The 20,568-nt window shown below is 40.7% G+C and overlaps 1 protein-coding gene across 1 annotated transcript in view; it reads left to right on the forward strand.

The window, feature by feature from the left end:
* The window catches only part of ACSL1 (acyl-CoA synthetase long chain family member 1), a 57,934-nt gene extending 43,976 nt beyond the window's left edge, over window positions 1-13,958 (forward strand). Inside the window, exons 11-20 of the mRNA XM_007940869.2 lie at window positions 2,730-2,864; window positions 4,229-4,363; window positions 4,971-5,066; window positions 5,760-5,832; window positions 8,092-8,180; window positions 8,784-8,900; window positions 11,757-11,900; window positions 12,945-13,046; window positions 13,162-13,233; window positions 13,818-13,958. Coding sequence (XP_007939060.1) covers window positions 2,730-2,864; window positions 4,229-4,363; window positions 4,971-5,066; window positions 5,760-5,832; window positions 8,092-8,180; window positions 8,784-8,900; window positions 11,757-11,900; window positions 12,945-13,046; window positions 13,162-13,233; window positions 13,818-13,958 — 1,104 coding nt within the window. The remainder of the gene's footprint in view (window positions 1-2,729; window positions 2,865-4,228; window positions 4,364-4,970; window positions 5,067-5,759; window positions 5,833-8,091; window positions 8,181-8,783; window positions 8,901-11,756; window positions 11,901-12,944; window positions 13,047-13,161; window positions 13,234-13,817) is intronic.
* The last annotated feature ends 6,610 nt before the right edge of the window (window positions 13,959-20,568 follow it).

Here is a 20,568-nt window from a genome sequence, read left to right on the forward strand (position 1 = left end):
CTTCCGAGGAGTGGCTGGTGGGTTTGAACCGCCAGCCTTCTGGTTAGCAGTCAAGTGCCTTAGGCACTATGCTACCAGAGCTCCTGTGAAACATCATTAGTCATCAATAAAATATAAATCAAAGTGTAATGAGATATCACTTCATACCCAGTAAGATGGCTAGAATCTAAAAGGCAGATAATTATAAATGTTGGTGAGGATATGAAAGAATTAGAATTTTCATAAACAGCTGGTGGGAATGTAAAATGGTGCAGCTGTTTTGGAAAACAGTCTGTTAGCTACTTAAATGGTTAAACATTAGAATTTCCATATAACCCAGCAATTCTTCTCCTAAATAAATGGGAATATATGTCCATAGAAACTTGTACACCAGAGTTCATAACATCAGTGTTCATAATTGCCTTCAAATGTGGAAACTACCAAAATGTTCGTGAGCTGAGGAATATAAACAAACTGTATGTCCCTACAGTGGAATATTAGGAGCTCTGGTGGTATAGTGGCTAAATCATTTGGCTGCTAACCAAAAGGTTGATGGTTAGAGCCCACCGGCTGTTCTGCAGGAGAAACATGAGGCAGTCTGCTTCAGTAAAGATTTACAGCCATATAGAAACCCTATGGTGCAGTTCTGTTCTGTCCTAAAGGGTCACTATGAGTCAGCATTGACTCAGTGGCATTGGATTTGGATTTTTTTTGTACAATGGAATAGTATTTGATAATAAAAAGGGATGACGTTATGATTCACACTACAACATGGATGAATCTTGAAAACATACTAAATGAAAGAAGCTGGTCATGAAGGCTGCATATTTTATGATTCCATTCATATGAGATGTCAAATAAAAATTAGAAGCTCAAACGTTTGGAGGCTACTAACATGGACATGATTTAAGAAAGATTAACTATAAAACCAATTTTCATTGGAACTACAAAACGTAGTGAGGCAAATCATAAACAAAGACCAGGCTTACTGGTCTGATGAAGGTTGGTGGAACCTGTAGACCATGGCCCTTAGACACCCTTCAAGCTAGGAACTGAACTTAACCCCTGTGACTCAATTGTCAGCCTAATGATAGACACCCTTATAAGGTGAACAGTAATACCAGGAGGGTATACACTCATTAGAACAATCAAGCTTATGAGATCAACAGGATGGCATTTGCCCAGGTATAGAGCTAGAGTTAAACAGACACAATTTAGTCACTTAGGCTAGGGGATGTAAAGCACCTGGCAAAGGAAGTTTGTCTCATCAGTTGTAGTGCTAGTGGGATACACAAAGCATACGCCTAGTGTTAAGCTTACAGCCCTAGTATTAAGCCTAATATTAAGCTTACGGGGTATAGGCGAGTAAAATGGTGCACCTACTTTGGAAATAGTCTGGCTTTAAATTAGCTTATGACTAATTTTTCTAACAGTATTCTAAGTGCCTTTGGGCAAGCAGGATGATTTTTAGCAGACCTTTGCCTGGTCTCCTTGGGCACAACTGTGTGACTAAAAACAGATCAAGAAACATATATTTGTTTTGTTGGACAATTTTGCATTGTATAGTCATGGGCAAAGCAGTGGACACCATTCCCTCATTTAGCAAATATTTTTTGAGCACCAGCCATGTGCCAGGCACTATGCTAGGTATTGGAGACAGAGAGGTGACTAATAGAGAACTAGCCATTTGGTTGACTGCTGCCTTGTGGGATTTACTCAGGGAGCTCTGATAGTATAGTGCCTAATGCACTTGACTGATAACCAGACGGCTGGTGGTTCAAACCCACCAGCATTCCTCAGAAGGAAGATGGGGCAAGCTACTTCCATAGTGATACTGCCTCAGAAACCCAAGGAGGGGTCACTATGAGTCAGGTCCGACTCGATGACACATAACAACAACAACAACAAAAGGACCAAGGACCATGTTAGACCTCAAGTTTCATCTGTTACTCCTACTTCTTGCACACACATCTCAGGAGAGCTTGTGAATTTATAAAGCAATGACACATGAGTGCATAATGAACTGTACAGTACATACCTAACTGTAGCTTTAAAGCTTTCTAAAGGTTTCTGCTTTCAAGCCTGAGGCCATTTGTACTTCTGTTGCATTGTGGTTTGACTCTTTAAAATTTAAAATGGCAAGACTATCAGTATATCTGTCTTGCCAGTGTACAGTTGGTATTAAACAAAAATAAAACTGTGTAGTAGAGTATAGCTGAATGGCAACCTACTCTGGGATTAGATGTTTTAGTGTCTCAACTTTAACATATATCAGTGGCTTTTCAGAAATTTTTAGATTCATCTAAGAAAAATGAGGTATTAGTAAACTTAGACTATAATAAGCAAGTAGTTAAGTTTTTGTTTCAAAATAAATTAGACCTAAAATTTTTGGAAGGCTAAAAATATCTAGACTATATAATACCATATCATTAATCCAAATGATATCATGAAGCTAAAATACCAGAGCCACTGTCATCATCACTGAAAGCAGCATGTTCTGGTTTCATATTAGCCCTTTATCTTAAGAATGTTCAAGAGAAATACAAAATTTCCTTGTTGTACAATGAATGACTGAGAATAAAAAAAAATTACCTATGTTTAGTAACTTTAAGATTTCCAGAAATTGCTCTAAAATACTAAACCTGACACCTTGTGTAATATATATTGCTTGTGTATAATCTGTGTGGCTTGTGGGTTGCAGCATGTGCTGCAACAATAAAATGGTTTATTGTTTCTGTTTCCCTCGGAAGTCTGTCATGCTGTGTCATGGAGCGAAAATAGGATTTTTCCAAGGAGATATCAGGCTGCTTATGGATGACCTCAAGGTGCTTCAGCCTACTATTTTCCCTGTAGTTCCCAGACTGCTGAACCGGATGTTCGACCGAGTAAGTTCCACAGGCAATGTATAGGTAACAGAGCAGTGGACTTTGAGTCAGAGTCTGGGTTTGAATTCTGCTCAGCTGTGTACCATCTGTGTGATGTGGACAGTCTTCTGAATCTCACAGAACCACCATTTACTCATCAGTAAAATTAGAATACATTGACCCCACAGAGTTGTTGATAAGGCTTATGTGAAAAAACACGCTTGAACTCACTTTGGTATGATACAGGTGTAAGGTGGGAGGTCATTTTGTTTTTACAGTAATCTTTGAGCTTCTGTTTTCTCATCTATAAAAGCAGCTATTATATTCTTTCCCCTCTTGTATATCTCATAAAGTTGGTAATTGGCTCACATGAAAATAATAACTATATAATGATATTATTAATTTTAAAGTTCATACCAAAACCAAAAAAACCCAAACTCACTGCCTTGGAGATAAACCTGACTCATAAAGGCTGCTCCTTGGGTTTCCAAGGCAGTATCACTATGGAAGTAGATTGCCCAACCTTCCTTCCAAGGAGTGGCTGGTGGCTTTGAACCTCCAGCCTTCTGGTTAGCAATCAGATGCCTTAGCCACTGTGCTAAGTTCATGTTGTTGTTGTTATTTGACCTCAAGTCAGACCCGACTCATAGCAGCCCCTTCTTGGGTTTCCCAGGCAGTATCACTACAGAAGTATATTGCCCAGCCTTCCTTCCAAGGAGTGGCTGGTGGCTTTGAACCGCCAGCCTTCTGGTTAGCTGTCAGGTGCCTTAGGCACTGTGCTACCAGAGCTCCTGCTAAGTTCATACACAAATACTATAGTAAAACCTGTGAAAGCTGGAATCTGTGTAAGGTGGAAACCTCAAATATTTTCACCAATAGACAGTGATAGAAAAATAGTAAGACTGTACCCTGTCACGGGCAGAAAATATAGGAGACCCAGAAAAACAAGGCAGTGCTGTCGAGTTTCGGCTCTCAGAGGTTTCATTGTATTTACTTAGCTATATTGAGAGTCCCTGGGTGCTGCAAACTGTTACTGTACTTGGCTACTAACCAAAGGTTGGAGGCTCAAGTCCCCCTGGAGGTTCCTCAGAAGGAAGACTTGGCGATCTACTTCTGAAAACTCGGCCACTGGAAACCCTGTGGAGCACAGTTCTGCTCTGACACACATGGGGTCATCGTGAGTTGGAATTGAGCCAAGGTGGGACTGACAGAATGCCAGCCCTTCTGTGGTTGCCCGTTATGTCAGGGACTGTATTCCAGGGCAAGACCAGTGTGCAGCATGAGCAGCGCCCAGAATGGATTTGGACTGGGCAGTTTGAATACTCTTCGTGTTGAGTCAGGGCTTCTGTCTCCTCTGAGAACCTTCCTACTTCTTCACTCATTAGATTTTTGGACAAGCAAACACCACACTGAAACGGTGGCTGTTAGACTTTGCCTACAAGAGGAAAGAAGCAGAGCTTCGCAGTGGCATCATTAGAAACAATAGCCTGTGGGATAAACTCATCTTCCACAAAATACAGGTAACACATGAACTCACAACTGTTATTTTTTAGGTAAACTGATTAGGGTTTCAAAATTTCTATGAGGATTTTCTTTTGTTTTCTTTTCTTTTGTGAGGTAGAGAGGTGAGAGAGAGAATGAAATATTTTTATTAATTCTAGCACATTTCTAAAAATTAGGGACAAAGCCTCTAAATAAACCTTGGCATCCAAGATAAATTTGAACAGTATTGTAGCTACATAGGGCATTATAGCATTACATTTCTTCATTTTGCTTACCTTTTCTAGAATAAATATGCCATTCTCATGGTAATTTTTTTAGGCATTATAGCCAAAAAAAAACAAAAATTATTCTAATTGCCACAAATCCACCGGACTCTTGTTCTAGTGGGTGTATTTCTACACCCATTGAGAATGAATGAAATGTTAAGGGTAGAAACAAACTCTTAACTTTGTATTCCTATTATGAACATCTGTGAGGTTCTCAGTGCATTGTCCTAAGTATGAGTTCAGGTGTGGGTATAGTGGATTAGAGCATGGGGATTCTAAGTAGATACCTTTCAATGAGGAGGCACCTACTTCTAGATATTTAACACGGGTTTCCTCTCCTCTCTCCTTCCCTTGTAAGTCAAGTCTGGGAGGAAAAGTCCGATTGATGATCACAGGAGCTGCGCCAGTGTCTTCCACAGTGCTAACGTTTCTAAGAGCTGCGCTTGGCTGTCAGGTGAGGTGGGACTTCCTGTCAGACTTTTTATAATGCTGAATCATCTTCTTTATGAAAAGCTATTTTTTAAATTGTCTTTGTATGTGTCTTACTGTTGTTTGGAAAGTCATGTTATTCCTAGATTGCTTGGAGAAATAAGTACATAATTTTTTACTCTAGGCAAGGGAATATGTGTTTAGGCCCACCATTTGTGTAATATTCTCCAGGATCAGGTACACAATTTAACATTTAGTGTCAGGCATGATTATAGGAATGGATCACAAGTGATAAACCAGCCTGGTCTCCATGCAGAGAGCATCTTTTAAAGGGTGCTGGAAGATAGCTGAGAATTAGTGACAAATAGAGCATGTGCAAGGCAGAGCCAGGAGCTGTCAAAGCAGCTGAAGAGGTGACCACTCAAGGTGGGTGGTTCGCAGCATGACCTGTGACATGGTGTTCTCGTTTGCTGTCTGCAAGAAGTTAAGTAGAAAATGAATGTGGATGGTAGCTGGTGTTTGGAATGGGAGCAAAGGTGTTTGGGTGCCATATAAAAGGATGATTTAGTATTGAATGAATTTACTGAACAGAAAATTTGAAGAGAGATTTCACCCTAGTCTGCTATTACATAGGAGTTAGAAGAACTTAATTACTTTTGCTCCCAGCAAAGGTGTAACTGTCACCCCTTTAATAATGTCTCATCTATCGGTGACCCAGTTTTATGAAGGCTATGGACAGACAGAGTGCACTGCTGGTTGCTGCCTGACTATGCCTGGAGACTGGACAGCAGGTATGATTGGTACAAGAGTCTGTATGGGAATGAGGTTATGGGCACTGGGTTATTAGAATTATTGGAATTGATTCATCACTGATTGATTGTCGTTGTTGTTATGTGCCATCAAGTCAGACCCGACTCATAGCGACCCCTCCTTGGGTTTCCGAGGCAGTATCACTACGGAAGTAGATTGCCCCATCTTCCTTCCAAGGAGTGGCTGGTGGGTTTGAACCGCCAGCCTTCTGGGCACTGATTGATTAGCCCGCTTAATTAATTGCTACTTCGTCTTAAATTATTAGGCCTTGGGGCAGACAAGCTTGGAAATTAGGTGGCTGTGTGTGAAATGGCTCTTGTGGCACAGTGTAGTAGAAAGCATGGTGGCAGTAGAGCTTGGCCTTTTACACCAGATTTGGAATGTTTGGCCCCAGCAGATCTTGCCAGTAATTGATTAGATAAATAATTGGTCTAATTATTTGTATTTAGTTTAATTAGTTATACTTAATTATGTGTGTTTAAAACACAAATAGTTATTAAATTTACACTGTACTGATGGCTTGTACTAGGTGTTGTGATTACAGATATAAATCAAATACAGACCTTTTTTCCCTAAAGGAAAAAGAGGGAAGGCAAAGAGAAAAATAATTCATTGTGTACCTGTCACAGATAAGGTTCTGTGTTAGGTGTTTAAGATGTAGGTTATGTGAGTTTAATCCCAACAACATCCTGGTGAGATGTGATGTAACTGTAGATTGTTGTCTAAACAGCATGGAGCCAGGATTCCAACTTGAGTCTGATTACAAAACTTCTATGCTTTCCTCTATGCCACGCTGAGAGTACTTTACACAGTAGTAATGAACTTCCTCATTTATATTGGGTGCTATGAATATTACTGCTATCAGGAGCTGTGGTGGCATAGTGCCTAAGGCACTTGACTGCTAACCAGAAGGCTGGTGGTTCAAACCCACCAGCCACTCCTGCAAAGGAAGATTGGGCAATCTACTTCCATAGAGATACCCCCGCAGAAACCCAAGGAGGGGTCTCTATGAGTCGGATCTGACTTGACGGCAGTGCTTTGGGTTTGAGCAATATATTGTTCTGTTGGGATTGACACTGACAGTCTATGCATCTTCTTCACAGTGTTTGTTTAGTTTTTAACCCCAGGTTTCTGAACAACTAGAGAAGATGAAACAACTAGGAACAATTATTTGTGAAGCTCTTAAAATGCATCTAATTTCTGTTAATACTGTTTTTGAAGAAGACAACCCAATCTTAACACCCTTTGACAAGAGAGTTAATTCAATTACGACTATCCTGTATTAATAAGCTTAAATATAAAACATGTTTATCTATACTGATCCATCAATAAAGGCCATATTGATCAGAATTGGGTGTTGAGTCACAGAATAATCAAAGTTTGCCAAAGATGCATATGTTCTCTTTGTGGAGAATAGGGACAGTAAGAAGTTGGTGTGAGGGAGGGGAGGTTAAAAAGGAATGACAAAGGGACCTTCAGATTATCAAAGCCCCATAAAACTTTCAGAAAGCTTGCTTGCAGGTATTCACACCTTAAAATCTACATCCTAATTATTTATAAAGGGACCAGGTTTGCTGGTCTGATAGAGCCTGGTGGAACCCCTGAGACTAGCCCCTAGCTACCCTTCAGGTCTGGAATTGAACCCACTCACGTGGCTTCCAGCCAAACAAAAGACAGGCATATGAGCTGAACATTTACATTAGGTAGATACACTTCTTGGAGAGATCAATCGTGGGAGAATAGAAGGTCTATGTATGCACAGGGAGACAGCTCAGGGGGAGCAGGAGTGCATGGAGGGAAGGACACAGGGAAGAGGTAACTATGGGAAGGAGGTGGGAGGGGAGCTGTTACATTGTGGGAAATTACAGTCAATATCATCAGACAAAGTGTATGTGAGCTGCTATATGGAAAACGAATTTGCTCTTTAAACTTTCACCCAAATCACAATAAATTTTTTTTAAAATCTACATACTAATTATTTATACTTTGAAAAGTAATCCAGAGCATCAAATTTAAGAAGTGCCCTGAAGAGATTTTTGAATATGTTAGTCTCTATTCTAGGAATCAACTCTGAATTAATTTACGAGGGGAACAATGGCTGTAATTACAGAAACCAAAAGTTTATATCAGGGTTGTTTTTTTGTTTTGTTTTTTATTGCAAGGAGCCTTGTGTATTATAAAAATAACATGAAGGCTGACCAAGGATATTATAAGTGATAATTCTTTTATTTAATATATAGGCCATGTTGGTTCTCCAATGCCTTGCAGTCATATTAAACTTGTTGATGTAGAAGAAATGAATTACATGGCTGCCAAGGGTGAGGGTGAGGTGAGTGGAATCACATCAGTCATTCACACTTCATGCCATTTCGTCTAATAACCAGCCTTTAGGAATGCAGGGCTGTTTCCCGACACAGGGTCATATGGAGCTACTAAGCTTGATGTTATTGTTCTGGACTTCTTTATGAAGATACTTTATGTTTAATACTCAGGGGCATGCTGACACCTACCTTCTGCCAGACATGATAGGGGCTAAGGTCCAAGAGCACACTGAGGCTCCAGCGGCCTAAGTCTTCGGGGCACATCTCTGCTAATTGCCCTGGATACCTATTAATGAGCTACTGGCTACTAATGGTAAGCCTAATTACTTAAAAGTGATTTTAACCCCTTTGGGGCTTTCCAGGAGCTTTGAGGCAGGACTTAGGCAAACATTAGTCCTATAATTTGACTGCAATGAAAGTGACTAAGAATAGGAAGTGGGATCATTGGGGTTGCTTATAAGATCCCAGTGGAGTCTGATAGTTCCCTCTGGATGGCAGTATTCAGGGCTTCTTGCTAAAGGTTGGGTTTCCCACATACACACACCCCAATTTTTTTTTCTTTCAGAGAAACCCCAGTAAATGCTATTAACAGGTCATCTTTTTTTCTTCAGGTGTGTGTGAAAGGGCCAACTGTATTTAAGGGCTACTTGAAGGACCCAGCAAAAACAGCAGAAGTTTTGGATAAAGATGGTTGGTTGCACACAGGAGATATTGGAAAATGGTTACCAGTAAGTTGTCACCTTCCCTGTTCACAAATTGTGTTGTTAGTGTAGGGAAAAAAATGTCTTGTATACTGTACAGCTGCCATGTTACACCCTAACTTTTCTCTTTCCCTGTCTCCTCACTGAGTGTTATAATGTAGACTTCATTTGCTGCAGCAAACAGGTTTATACTCTTAGAATACTTGTTTAGAATTTTCCCTTAAACTCTAGCAAATATATTTTGTTTTGATGTTTTCTGTTTGAAATTCTGCTTGCTGCTTTCTGTTTGAAATCAAAAGAGATTATGGCTTGTTACATACAATACAGACACTGTGGCTTGATGTTGACACTTTGGTTAAACTAGGCAGCTGGAAAGTGTGGTAGCCTTCCTGGGATGTATGAATAGCAAGAACCTGTGAATAAATGTGTTTCTTAGGTTTTTCATCTCATTAAACATAGAGTGTTTCATGGTCTAAACCAACTCATGTTGAGTTTCGTTTCAGAGCCATTTGCTGGAGAGAAATTCCAGAGAGAGTTTATAAGTAAGAGGCTTATGCAAGAAGACTTATTTGTCCTGCTTAGGTTTGACCAGTTCTTGTTGCTGTAGTAACAGGCACTGCTATTTCTAAACCATTGTTGTTGTAAGGTTCCGTCAAATCAGTTCCAACTCAGTAACACCGTTCCCAACAGAACAAAACACTATCCGGTCCTATGCCATCCTCACAATTGGCCATCCCCATTTTTGCAGCCACTGTGCCAGTCCATTTCATTGAGGGTCTTCCTCTTTTTCCCTGACCTCCACTTTGCTAAGCATGATGTCCTTCTCTAAGGACTTGTCCCTCCTAAGGGACAAGTAATTTATGTTACATGTCCAAAGTATGTCAAAGTCTCACCATGCTTGTTTTTAATGGAGCATTCTGGCTGTACTTCTTCCAAGACAGATTTGTTCCTTCTAGCAGTCTATGATTTATCAACATCATAATTCAAAGACATCAGTTCTTTGGTCTTACTCATTGTCCAGCTTTCATGTGTATATGAGGCGATTGAAAATACCTTGGTGTGGGTAAGGCATACCTTAGTCCTCAAAGTGACTAACATCTTTGCTTTTTAACACTTTAAAGAGGTCTTTTGCAGCAGATTTGCCCAATGCAATGCATTGTTTGATTTCTTGATTACTGTTTCCATGGGTGTTGATTGTGGATACAAGTAAAATGAAATCATTGATAACTTCAGTCTTTTTTCCATTTATCATGATGTTGGCTTTTGGTCCAGTTGTGAGGATTTTTGTTTCCTGTATGTTGAAGTGTAATCCATATTGAAGGCTGTAGTCTTTGATCTTCATCAGTAAGTGTGTCAAGTCATCTTCACTCTCAGCAAGCAAAGTTATGTTGTCTGCATATCTCAGGTTATTAATAAGTCTCCAATCCTGATGCCACATTCTTCTTCTATAGTCCATCTTCTTGGATTATAAGTTCAGCATATAGATTGAATAATTATGGTGAAAGGATATAACCCTGACTCTCCTAGCATAGTGCCTAAGGCACTTGACTGCTAACCAGAAGGCTGACGGTTCAAACCCATCAGCCACTTCTTGGAAGGAAGGTTGGGCAATCTACTTCCGTAGTGATACTGCCTCAGCAACCCAAGGAGGGGTCGCTATGAGTCGGGGCCGACTCAACGGCACGTAACAACAACAACAACACAACATTCCTGATTTTAAACCACTCCATATCCCCTTGTTCTATTCGAATAAGCGCTGGTATTTCTAAACTGTTCGTGTTTAATTGCAAGCACTAAAATGGCTAATTTTTATTACCATGTATGATCAAATTGTTGTAAATTTAAGGTGCTTAATCCTCGGAAGGAAGGTTGGGCAATCCTACTTCCGTAGTGATACTGCCTCGGAAACCCAAGGAGGGGTCGCTATGAGTCGGGTTTGACTCGACGGCACATAACAACAACAACAACAACTCTGGAATTTTTGTTGAGAAAAATGGCACCAAAAAGCAATTCAGATTACAGAATGCTCAACTTTAGACATAAAATCAAATCCCCCTTTTCAGGTTTAAGAGATATTAAGTGTTAGTTCTAATTCTGGCTCCAGTGAGCACATCATAGCCTGTCTTGACCTCAGCTTGCTCCTTTTTAAGATGGAGAAGTGGTGTGGAATGAGAGAATTCTAGAATCTTTCCAGCCGATGAGTTTTGGAGGCATGACAATAGCCCAAGGGTGGGGATGGGTAGAAATATAGGCTGGGTTTGGTTACCATTCTGAGGGTGGTGGTGGATACTACATTCATCTGGTTGATCTGGTTCAAGGAAGCTAACATACCAGCAGTTATTCAGTGTGGTCTTTTGTGCAAAGATCCAAAAGGCCAGGAGCACCCTCTTCTTCTCTGGGGTAGAGACCTAGAGAAACAATGACAGAGGAAACTGAAGTCCTGCCTTTGTGTAGTAAACATTTATTAAGCCTTCACTTTGTGCAGCAGACTGTGAGGGGATGAATAAGGTTATGTCTCTGCTCTCAAGGAACTTGACTCATTTGAAGAGTGAGATATGTATGTACCTAACTCAGATATGAGGCTATATGAAACAGGTCAAAATAAAGATAACAAGTAAGGTGCTACTGGTTGGCTGACAAGTCATTAATGCCAATTGGAGAAGTGAAGTGAGCATGCTCTATCTGTGCTTGACTAAATGTCTTTGGACACATTACTCAGTCTCTTAGTTTTCCTTTCTACAAAATGGGATAATATGGGACACCAGCAATATGTTATGAGAATTAAATGATAGTGCATGTAAAAACCATGTACTGCATGGGATCAATGCTGGGTGACAGCTTTCCCTGGGACCCACTCACAGCCTCCTTCCCTTTGATAAATAGAATGGCACCTTGAAGATTATCGACAGAAAAAAGCACATATTTAAACTGGCTCAAGGAGAATACATAGCCCCTGAAAAAATTGAAAATATCTACATACGAAGTGAACCTGTTGCTCAGGTGTTTGTCCACGGAGAGAGCTTGCAGGTATGTGCCTTCTGAGTTGTGAGCTCTGTTGCACAAACATTGCTAATGCCTTGTACTCCAGGAGCTTTTAATATGATCGAGAGCTTGAGCCTGATATGACTTAACTTTCACGTCTGGCATGCTTGAATGTCACTGATGCATTATTGGCTTTTGCTGCTTGATGTTTCTTATCCAGGAAACGTTTCCCTCTTTAATTTCAATATTTGTACTTTACCTAGAGGGCCTAGTGCACCAAGGGTAGTGTGGGAGTGGGTACTATTTGTTTTTAAATAACTTCATAATTGAAGGAAATATTGATAGGGAATTATTAAAAGGTTTAAAATTTTTAAACGTACCAGACTCAGCTTGTTAATTATATGCCTCCTAAATTATTTTTGAGCAAAGAGTAGTTGTGAACCAAAATATGCTCCAAGTCAAAATCATAGATACTACAGTAAAATATGTATTTGTTAAAATGTTGGGCAAATGGTTGTAAGGAAGAGAAGGCAGCATGGTTCCTTGAAAGTCAATCTTTTCTACAAATCTTTAATTTTATAATTGTATTCTCTTGTCTTATACAAGAATGTACCCACTTTTTTTTTTTTTTTTAGAATGCACTTATTTTTCTTTGACCTAGAATCTTCCCATGCTTTTGATTTTTATTCAGTTTTATTATATTGTAAAGGATGAATATTGGAGGGCTTTTTAAAAAGCAGTGCTTAGATATCTATCACTTTGTTTGCTTATCTGGTCCTGCTATATTTAAAAAAAAAATTATATATGTATATATACACACACACACACATAAAAGTAAATAAAAATTAAGCTTTTTGTTAGTCTTTGGTTCTTTAAAAACTTACTGTAGGATTCCTGATACCATCCATACATAGATACAAGGTTTTTAACCTTGGCTCAGTGGACTCTTGAGGAGGGTGGTGTGTTCTGAAGAGAGGGTCAGGCTTGCATTAGGTTCTCCCAGGGGCCCTTGATGCCGGAATAATTCAGAACTGCTATTTTAGAGCATTTGAATCAAGCCATGTAATAACTCCTTTATCTGTATTAAAGTCATTTCTCATAGCAATTGTGGTACCAGATGCTGAAACTTTATGTTCCTGGGCCCAAAAGAAGGGATTTGAAGGATCCTTTGATGAACTGTGCAGAAATAAGGTACAGTTCTAAAGTGTGCCGTCTGCCTTCTTTATCTAAATTTTACATTAAATGTCACTGTGGATGTCCAGGTATCTCCCACAGAGGAAATATTTTATTTTTGTCACCTTATTAGGATGTCAAAAAAGCTATCTTAGAAGACATGGTGAGACTTGGGAAGGATGCTGGTCTAAAACCGTTTGAACAGGTAAGACTTTGATCAAAGTACATAGACTCCTGTAAAACAAATTTTTGACTTGAAGATATTTTATAGATAAATTACACAAGAGAATAAGATGAACTAAAGCAATACATGAGCAGTCAGTGATGGAATGTTTTGGCAGGGGAGGGGATTTTTAACCGGGGCTGTTAATTCTCTCTTTTTGGAGGTCAGGATACAATCCTGCATTCTATCCTAAGAATAGAATACCTGCCTTTATGGTGAATGTTTAAATACAGTCTGGGGTGAGAGATGGATTGGCTCACCCATAAGGGTCTTCATACCTTTGGGTGGCTTATGTGCTTTCTAAGGAGCCCTGGTGGTGCAGCAGTGAAGTACTCAGCTGCTAACTGAGGGATCTGTAGTTCACACCCACCCAGAGTCTCCATGGGAGAAAAGACTTGGCAATCTGCTCCCATAAAGATTTTCACCTTGGAAACCATGTATAGGGTGGTTCTGCCCTGCCCTATAGGGTTGCTGTGAGTCGGAACCGACTTGACAGCACACGACAACATATACTTTCTAGACTCAGGTGGCATCTTTCCTCCTTTAACAACCTTGTTTATTTGCAGATCAAAGGCATTTTCCTACACCTTGAATTATTTTCTATTGACAACGGCCTTCTGACTCCTACAATGAAGGCTAAAAGATCAGAGTTACGGAATTATTTCCGGTCTCAGATAGAGGAACTTTATTCTACCATCAAGGCCTAACGTGAAGAAGAAAGCTTGGGGAAGAGAAAAAAAAAATACACACACACATACACACACTACTCCACGATCTCTTCTGCTGATGATGGCCTCTGGTTAGTAATTTTGACTACAGCAAGCATAGGGAAGGAAACATTAATATTTTTTACTTGTCCACTCGGGGTTCTTGTCATAGGAGTATTAGAGGAAATGGAACACTGCCTTATTGTCACCTCGTGTTGCAGACCATATTTATAATGATAAACAATTTCCAAAATGAGCCTTAAAAATTGTAAAGGGAAAATTATAAATGTACTAAGTTATTTGAGACTTGCTCAGTTAAAAAGGTGGGTGTTAAAACTTCTGTCTCTGTTTTTCTAACCAAGGGGTTAGGACTTTGCTGTTTCTGAGATGTGTGTTACTTGCTGCAGATTCTGCAGTTGTCTGCTGCTCTAAAGAGTACAGTGCACTGGAGGGAAACTGTCATTTAAGAACAAGAACAGTTTTCCAGGCTGGAGAATGTCAAAGTGGACCAGAGATTTTTTTTTTTTTTTTTCCCAAACCCTGCTCCCTTCCTTTCCCCATCTCTTACACACACACACATCCCTTCTGATTAAGGGTTGTAAAGCTCGTGCTATTCTCTCCAGTTCCCTCTTGTTCCTGTTGGAGCACAGGGTTCATAGGAAACAGGACAGAGCCAGCTCAGAACAGTGCAGAGGTCGAGTCTCGGATGAACGCTCACCAGAGCGAATGGATTCTCGCTCACACAGAGCAGATGTCTTGGCCCCTGTTCCCTGGTTCCCTCCCTCCATCCCTTCCCAGGGCTTATTGAAAAATCTGCCTTAGACTCTACAGGGAAGACAAACATTTCAAGAAGGAGATAATGACCTACATAAACCATGCTCAACTGTGACGCCTGAATAACTGTCCACTTTATCTTCACTACACCAGTCACCCTTTGTTTGTAATGGCCAACAGATTTTTAATGTGTTTTCATATCAAAAAGGATTGTGGTGTGGTTAACTTGCTTTTTTCCCCAGAATAAACTCTCAGGCAAAGCATGTCTTTAAAAATATTAAGGGAGTAGATTTTCTTGGGTACTTGTTGAAATGGACAGTAATAAGCAAATGTTCTTTCTTAAATCACAATGCTACCTGATTTCTATGAAATGTCTTTGATAAGCCAAAATTCTACAATGTGTAAATCTGGACAAAATCATTTCTTGGGATTAACTTCTTGAGGGATTTTTTTTTTAAGTTAATTTGGGAAGTTAGCAGCATTTTGTCTTACTGCAAGCCTTTGCCACATATGACTGAATTATTGTTTATACATTGAAAGCAGTTGGTTTTGGATATGTAAAAGTACATGTATTAATCAAGCACAACAGGGTTTGCACTAAAGAATTGTCATTGTAATAACACTATTTGGTAGCCTAACTTCATATGTGTGTTCTTAATTGCACAAAAAGTCAATAGTTTGTCACATTGGGGTTTTGAATGTTTGCTTTAAGTGTTGGCTATTTCTATGTTTTATAAACCAAAACAGAATTTCCAAAAACAATGAAGGAAACCAAAATAAATATTTCTGCATTTCAAGTGAGTGAAGGAAGCATCTCTTTTAACATCATGTGTAGTGTTTGGGCAGCCTGTCATGTATTTGAGCAAAGAGCAAGAAGGGCCCTCAGCCCCAGCTGCCTCGTGGAGCTTCATTTCCTGCTTGGGGCTCCTGCCTCTCAATCAGTAGTTCTCTGACACTTCACAGGTCTGATCAAGCCATCTCTGACAAAAGTCCTAACGTGTTGTGGAGAAAAACATCCTGGCATGAATAATGTGGATACCATACCATCAATTCCCCGGGTTATAAATAAGATCTGTTACTGTGTGTTTAAGAATTTGTAGGCCAGTTGGAACAGGTGCATATGGTGGTTCTAATTTAGGCTTATTTCTGTACAATAAAAGGTGAAGCCACTTCCATGATTTAAAAGCTGCACGTCCAGCAAATGAAGGTGATTGTAATGAATTTGTTTTAAGTAGGAGTGGGTTTAAGTCCTTTCACAGTGAGAGCAAATTTACATAACATTATAGGGCAAGTAAGAGTTGTCCCTAAGTTGGTGTTAGGGGTGGGGTGGGAGGGTGGGGATGGGGACTGCCTGTGTTCTTGAAAATCCAAACTCTCTGCTGGAAAGCTCCATTCCTCAGAAGATACTGGCTGCAGTTGGTGGTTCTAGATTTATTACAAAACTGTTGTATTATAGAACTGTTTTAGAAGATGTCTCATTTACAGCAGCAAACTTTTTCTTTTCCTCTACCCTTTCCTTCTGTTTTTCATGTTTAGAAAATTTTCGTTCCCATTGTATTAGTTAAGGAGCTCTGGTGGTGTAGTGGTTAAGGCATTTGGCCGCTAACCAAAAGGTTAGTAATTCAAACCCACCAGCCACTCCACAGAAGAAAGATGAGCTCCATGGAAGAAAGATGAGGCAGTCTGCTTCCATAAAGATTTACAGCCATGGAAACCCAATGGGAATCACTATGAGTTGTAATCAACTCAATGGCAGTAACTGTAATAGTTAATCCATTGTAAAAATGGTGTGGTGGCAGTGTTGTATTATTAGGAAGAAACTATGAGTAATGCTGGGTGACAAATGTTTTATAGGTTTGTGAATTTTTAGGAATCACCAACTATGACTCTAATAATATCTGTTGCAACCAAGTCCATTTCAACTCATGTTGAAATTGTTAATTGTTATATGCCGTCGAGTCGGACCCTACTCATTGCGACCCCTCCTTGGGTTTCTGAGGCAGTATCACTATGGAGGTAGATTGCCCAACCTTCCTTCCATAGAGTGGCTGGTGGGTTTGAACCGCCAGCCTCCTGGTGCAGTCAAGTGCCTTAGGCAGAACTGCCCCATAGGCTTTCCAAGGCTGTGATCTTTCTGGAAACAGACTGCCACATCATTCATCGTTCTCCTGCAGAGTGGCTAGTGGGCGTGAACTGCCAACCTTTTGGTTAGCAGACGAGCAAAACCACTGCACCACCCGGACTCGTTTGTCAGCATCTAGAAGTTGCTTTACCAGGTGACCTGAGGAAGATGTGTGGATAGGATATGAAGGAGGGGCCAGAACAGACCCCAGGGTGCCCTCTGATACTTGAATGAAGGAGCCAGCAATGAGAATTAAGAATTATCAGCCATGGAGGAAGTTGGAAAACTAGGAATGTCTTGTCATTGAAGCCAATAGAGAAAAGTGTTTTAAGAAGGAAGGAGAAGGATCAATTACACTGTGTACTGTTGAAAGGTGGAATAAGGTGGTGACAGAGGAAGGCCCACCAGATTTGGCAATGGAGGAAACCTTGAGAATAAATGTTCTAGCAGAGTAGGGAGGACAGAAACCTTTATGGAGTGGGTTGAGGCATGAACGCCTGGAAAATTGAGAAGCAGGGTAGACAGCTGCTCTTTGAAGTTTTGTTATAAAGAAGATGAATGGATGGTAACTAGAGAAAGATGTGCAGTTGAGAGGTGTGGTTTTGTTTGCAGGTGGTGGTGGTTTTTAAGATAGGAGATACTACAGCATAATGATATGCTGATGGGAATGACTTAATAGAGTGAGAGAAATGGGTGATTCAGGAAAGGGAAGACTGAGGGAGACAAGTCCTAAGCAAAGGGAGGGTAAGAATTCATAGTCAAGTGGAGAGATTGACCATGGATAGGATACTTACTCCATTGCAACAGGAAGAGAGAAAGGAAACATGGGTTAGATGTAGGTAGAGCCATGATGGTTGAGGTGAAAGATTGGAGAGCTTCTGTTCTTTTCAGCTAAGCATTATCTCTATAATGTCCCTGGTAGTGTAAACTGTTTACCCTCAACTGCTAACCAAAAGGTTGGCAGTTTAAACCCACCCAGTGGTACCATGGAAGAAAGGCCTGGCAGTCTATTTCCACTAAGATAACAGCCAAGAAAGCCCTAGGGGCTAGTATTACCCTGTACGTGAAGGCGTCATGAGTTGGAATGGATTTGACAGCAACAGGTTTGGTTTTGGTTTTATTATCTCCATGTTATGCATGAGAAAATTGAGTCTTGGAGAGATCAGCTAACTTGCCCAGAGTCAGACATCTAGTAAGTGTCTGAGCTAGACTTTCTGACTCCAGGGCCTCTGTGCCTAGGTCACTTTTTGCCTTTCCTTTCTGCCCATGGTGGGACCCCAGTGCCTTAGGTATCCTGAGCATCCAGTTACTCTGTTGAATGAGTAAACTTAATTAGCCAATCCTCAGTGCAGACAAACTTTCCAGTACAAATCAACCAGTTTGCAGGTTTAGGTTAGTAGTGCTACAAAGTGTTGTTAGGTGCTATTGAGTCAACTCTGATTCATAGCACCCTGTGTACAGCAGAATGAGATACTGCCCCCTCGTGCACACCATCCTCACAGTCCTTGCTATATTTGAGCCCATCATTGGAGCCTTATGTCAGTCCATCTCATTGAGAGTCTTCCTCTTTTTCACTGACCCTCTGTTTTACCAAGCATGACATCCTTCTCCAGGGAATGGTCCCTTCTGACCACATGACCAAAGTAGGTGAGATGAAGTCTGGCCATTTGCTACAAAGTGGAGGAGGGTAAATGCCATGGACTTTGGAACTTCCTTTCCATGTTTTCATCCTTATTTCCAGCCCGTTTCTTTTCATGGCAGCATAAGCTGGTGAAACAGAAGAGGAGCCAAGAGGTCTGCACTCACATACGGTTGAACTGGCCAATGGCCCCGCTGAGCAGGAGGACAGAGGGGAGCGAGTCCTTGTGGCACTTTGTGAGGAGAGGGCCATGGGTCATTTGGACTGGTCAGGCCAAGAGCTTTCCTACCCAGTCCTCAGTTGGGAGGATTCTATCAGCCTCCAGCATCCTCACTTAATACGGATAATGACGGGTGGTGAGTCAGACTGGAGGGGACTCTCCTAAGGTTCCCAGCACAGAGGTGACCTTCCATCTCTTGTCAGCAAACCATCATCTGTGCTCAGTGCTGAGAAACTCAGGCTCCAGGTTGGCCTGGCACCTGTACAGTGTAAACTCCACAAAGGCTAAACAAACTCCCTGGACTCTCTTTCCCCCACTGTGTCTGAGTACACACCCAACTGTGTGTTCATATTAAATCCACTGCTTCACTCAGCACAAGTAATTAGGAAATTGCCCCACTTTACTTAGGAGCCATATATTGAGCATTAAAAAAAAAAGTCTGGAAGTTCCAGTAAGATGGCAGAATAGGCAGAAAGACTGCACAGACCCTCTTTAACAAAGAAAAGGGCAACCAATTAACACAGATACAGAAGATAATCCTGGACCTCTGAGTCTTCAAGAGAAGGATATAGAAGTGGACTAAACTCCAACTACCAGAAGAATTTACATGAAAACACCAAAAAAGGAGACATACAGAGCTGTGGTCTGGCAGCGATCCTGAAGACACAGACAGCTTGTATATTGCCAAGTGGTGGTAGGACCTAAGAATTAACCCAAAAATCATGCTAGCCAGGGACTGCATGGAGGACTGCTCTGGCAGTTTGGGAATAAAAGGGAAGCAGTGAGGAGGAAGGCGGGCTGAGCTGTGGACTTTTGCCTGTCTGGAGGGTGCAAGCATTTTGAATGTTTACAAGCGGCTTGACCATTTTGGATATTTAAAGCGACAGCATTCTCTCAGATTCCATGCACTTAAGAACAGGCTCCACTTGCTGGCAAACCCAAGGACGTTCAAGACCCAGATGACTGGAAAGGTGCAACATTTCCCTTGTTACTCTTATACCCCACACCTTCTTGGTGAATGGAGGTGCAGCCATCCTTAACTCACACCCACTTTGTGGGCTGGCAGGAATTCCATCCCAGTCTGCAAGCTCGGACGGAGCCTAGGTGCCCTGCTGCAATTTTTTTTTCTGTTTTTCTGTTTTTTAGTTTCTTTGTTTTTGTCTGTTTCAAAATTATTATTATTATTATTATTACTTTTATCCTTTTTAATATTATTCTTTATTCTTCCCCTCTCAGGTTCTAGTTTTCAGCTTTTTTTCTTTTCCCTGTTCCTGGTTGCATTTTTTTTTTTTTTTTCTTTCTTTCTTGTGGTTAACCTAGTTCCTTATTTTTCTTTTTGCATTTTTCCCATTTTTTTCTTCATTGTTCTCTTGTTGCCCTCTCCCCAGATATTGCAGACTTTTATTTTTTTCCCTTTTTCAGTTACTATTCCTGTGTGATTACACTGTATTTTTTGTCCATTGCCTTTTACTTTTTTTGATGGTTATTCAATCATTACTTTTGTCTAACTGACTGGAAGACAGCAACAGTCCCCATATGAAACAACTACACCAGCACCTCCTACAACTTCACTAACTGAATGAGAGCCACAACCTCCTTCACCAGTGGGCAAACGATAAACAACCACCAAGAAGAGCCTGACTCACCCTTAGCTGCTCTTCACAAACAGTTAACTGAGATCTAAGTACAACAACACCACAATGACTTTGAGACAACAGACCATCACAGTCCACACAAAGAAGCAGGATAAAGTGGTAGAAACAAGGGAGCAGGATACAGACCCAGAACACATCCCTGAGGAAGAAGGAATTCAAAAGAATTATCTTTAGGTATCTTCAGCGGATTGAGAGACAGA

The sequence above is a fragment of the Orycteropus afer genome, unplaced genomic scaffold (assembly GCF_000298275.1).
Source record: "Orycteropus afer afer isolate SDZICR_OR568_19922 unplaced genomic scaffold, OryAfe1.0 scaffold00073, whole genome shotgun sequence".
In the NCBI taxonomy this organism is placed as follows: domain Eukaryota; kingdom Metazoa; phylum Chordata; class Mammalia; order Tubulidentata; family Orycteropodidae; genus Orycteropus; species Orycteropus afer.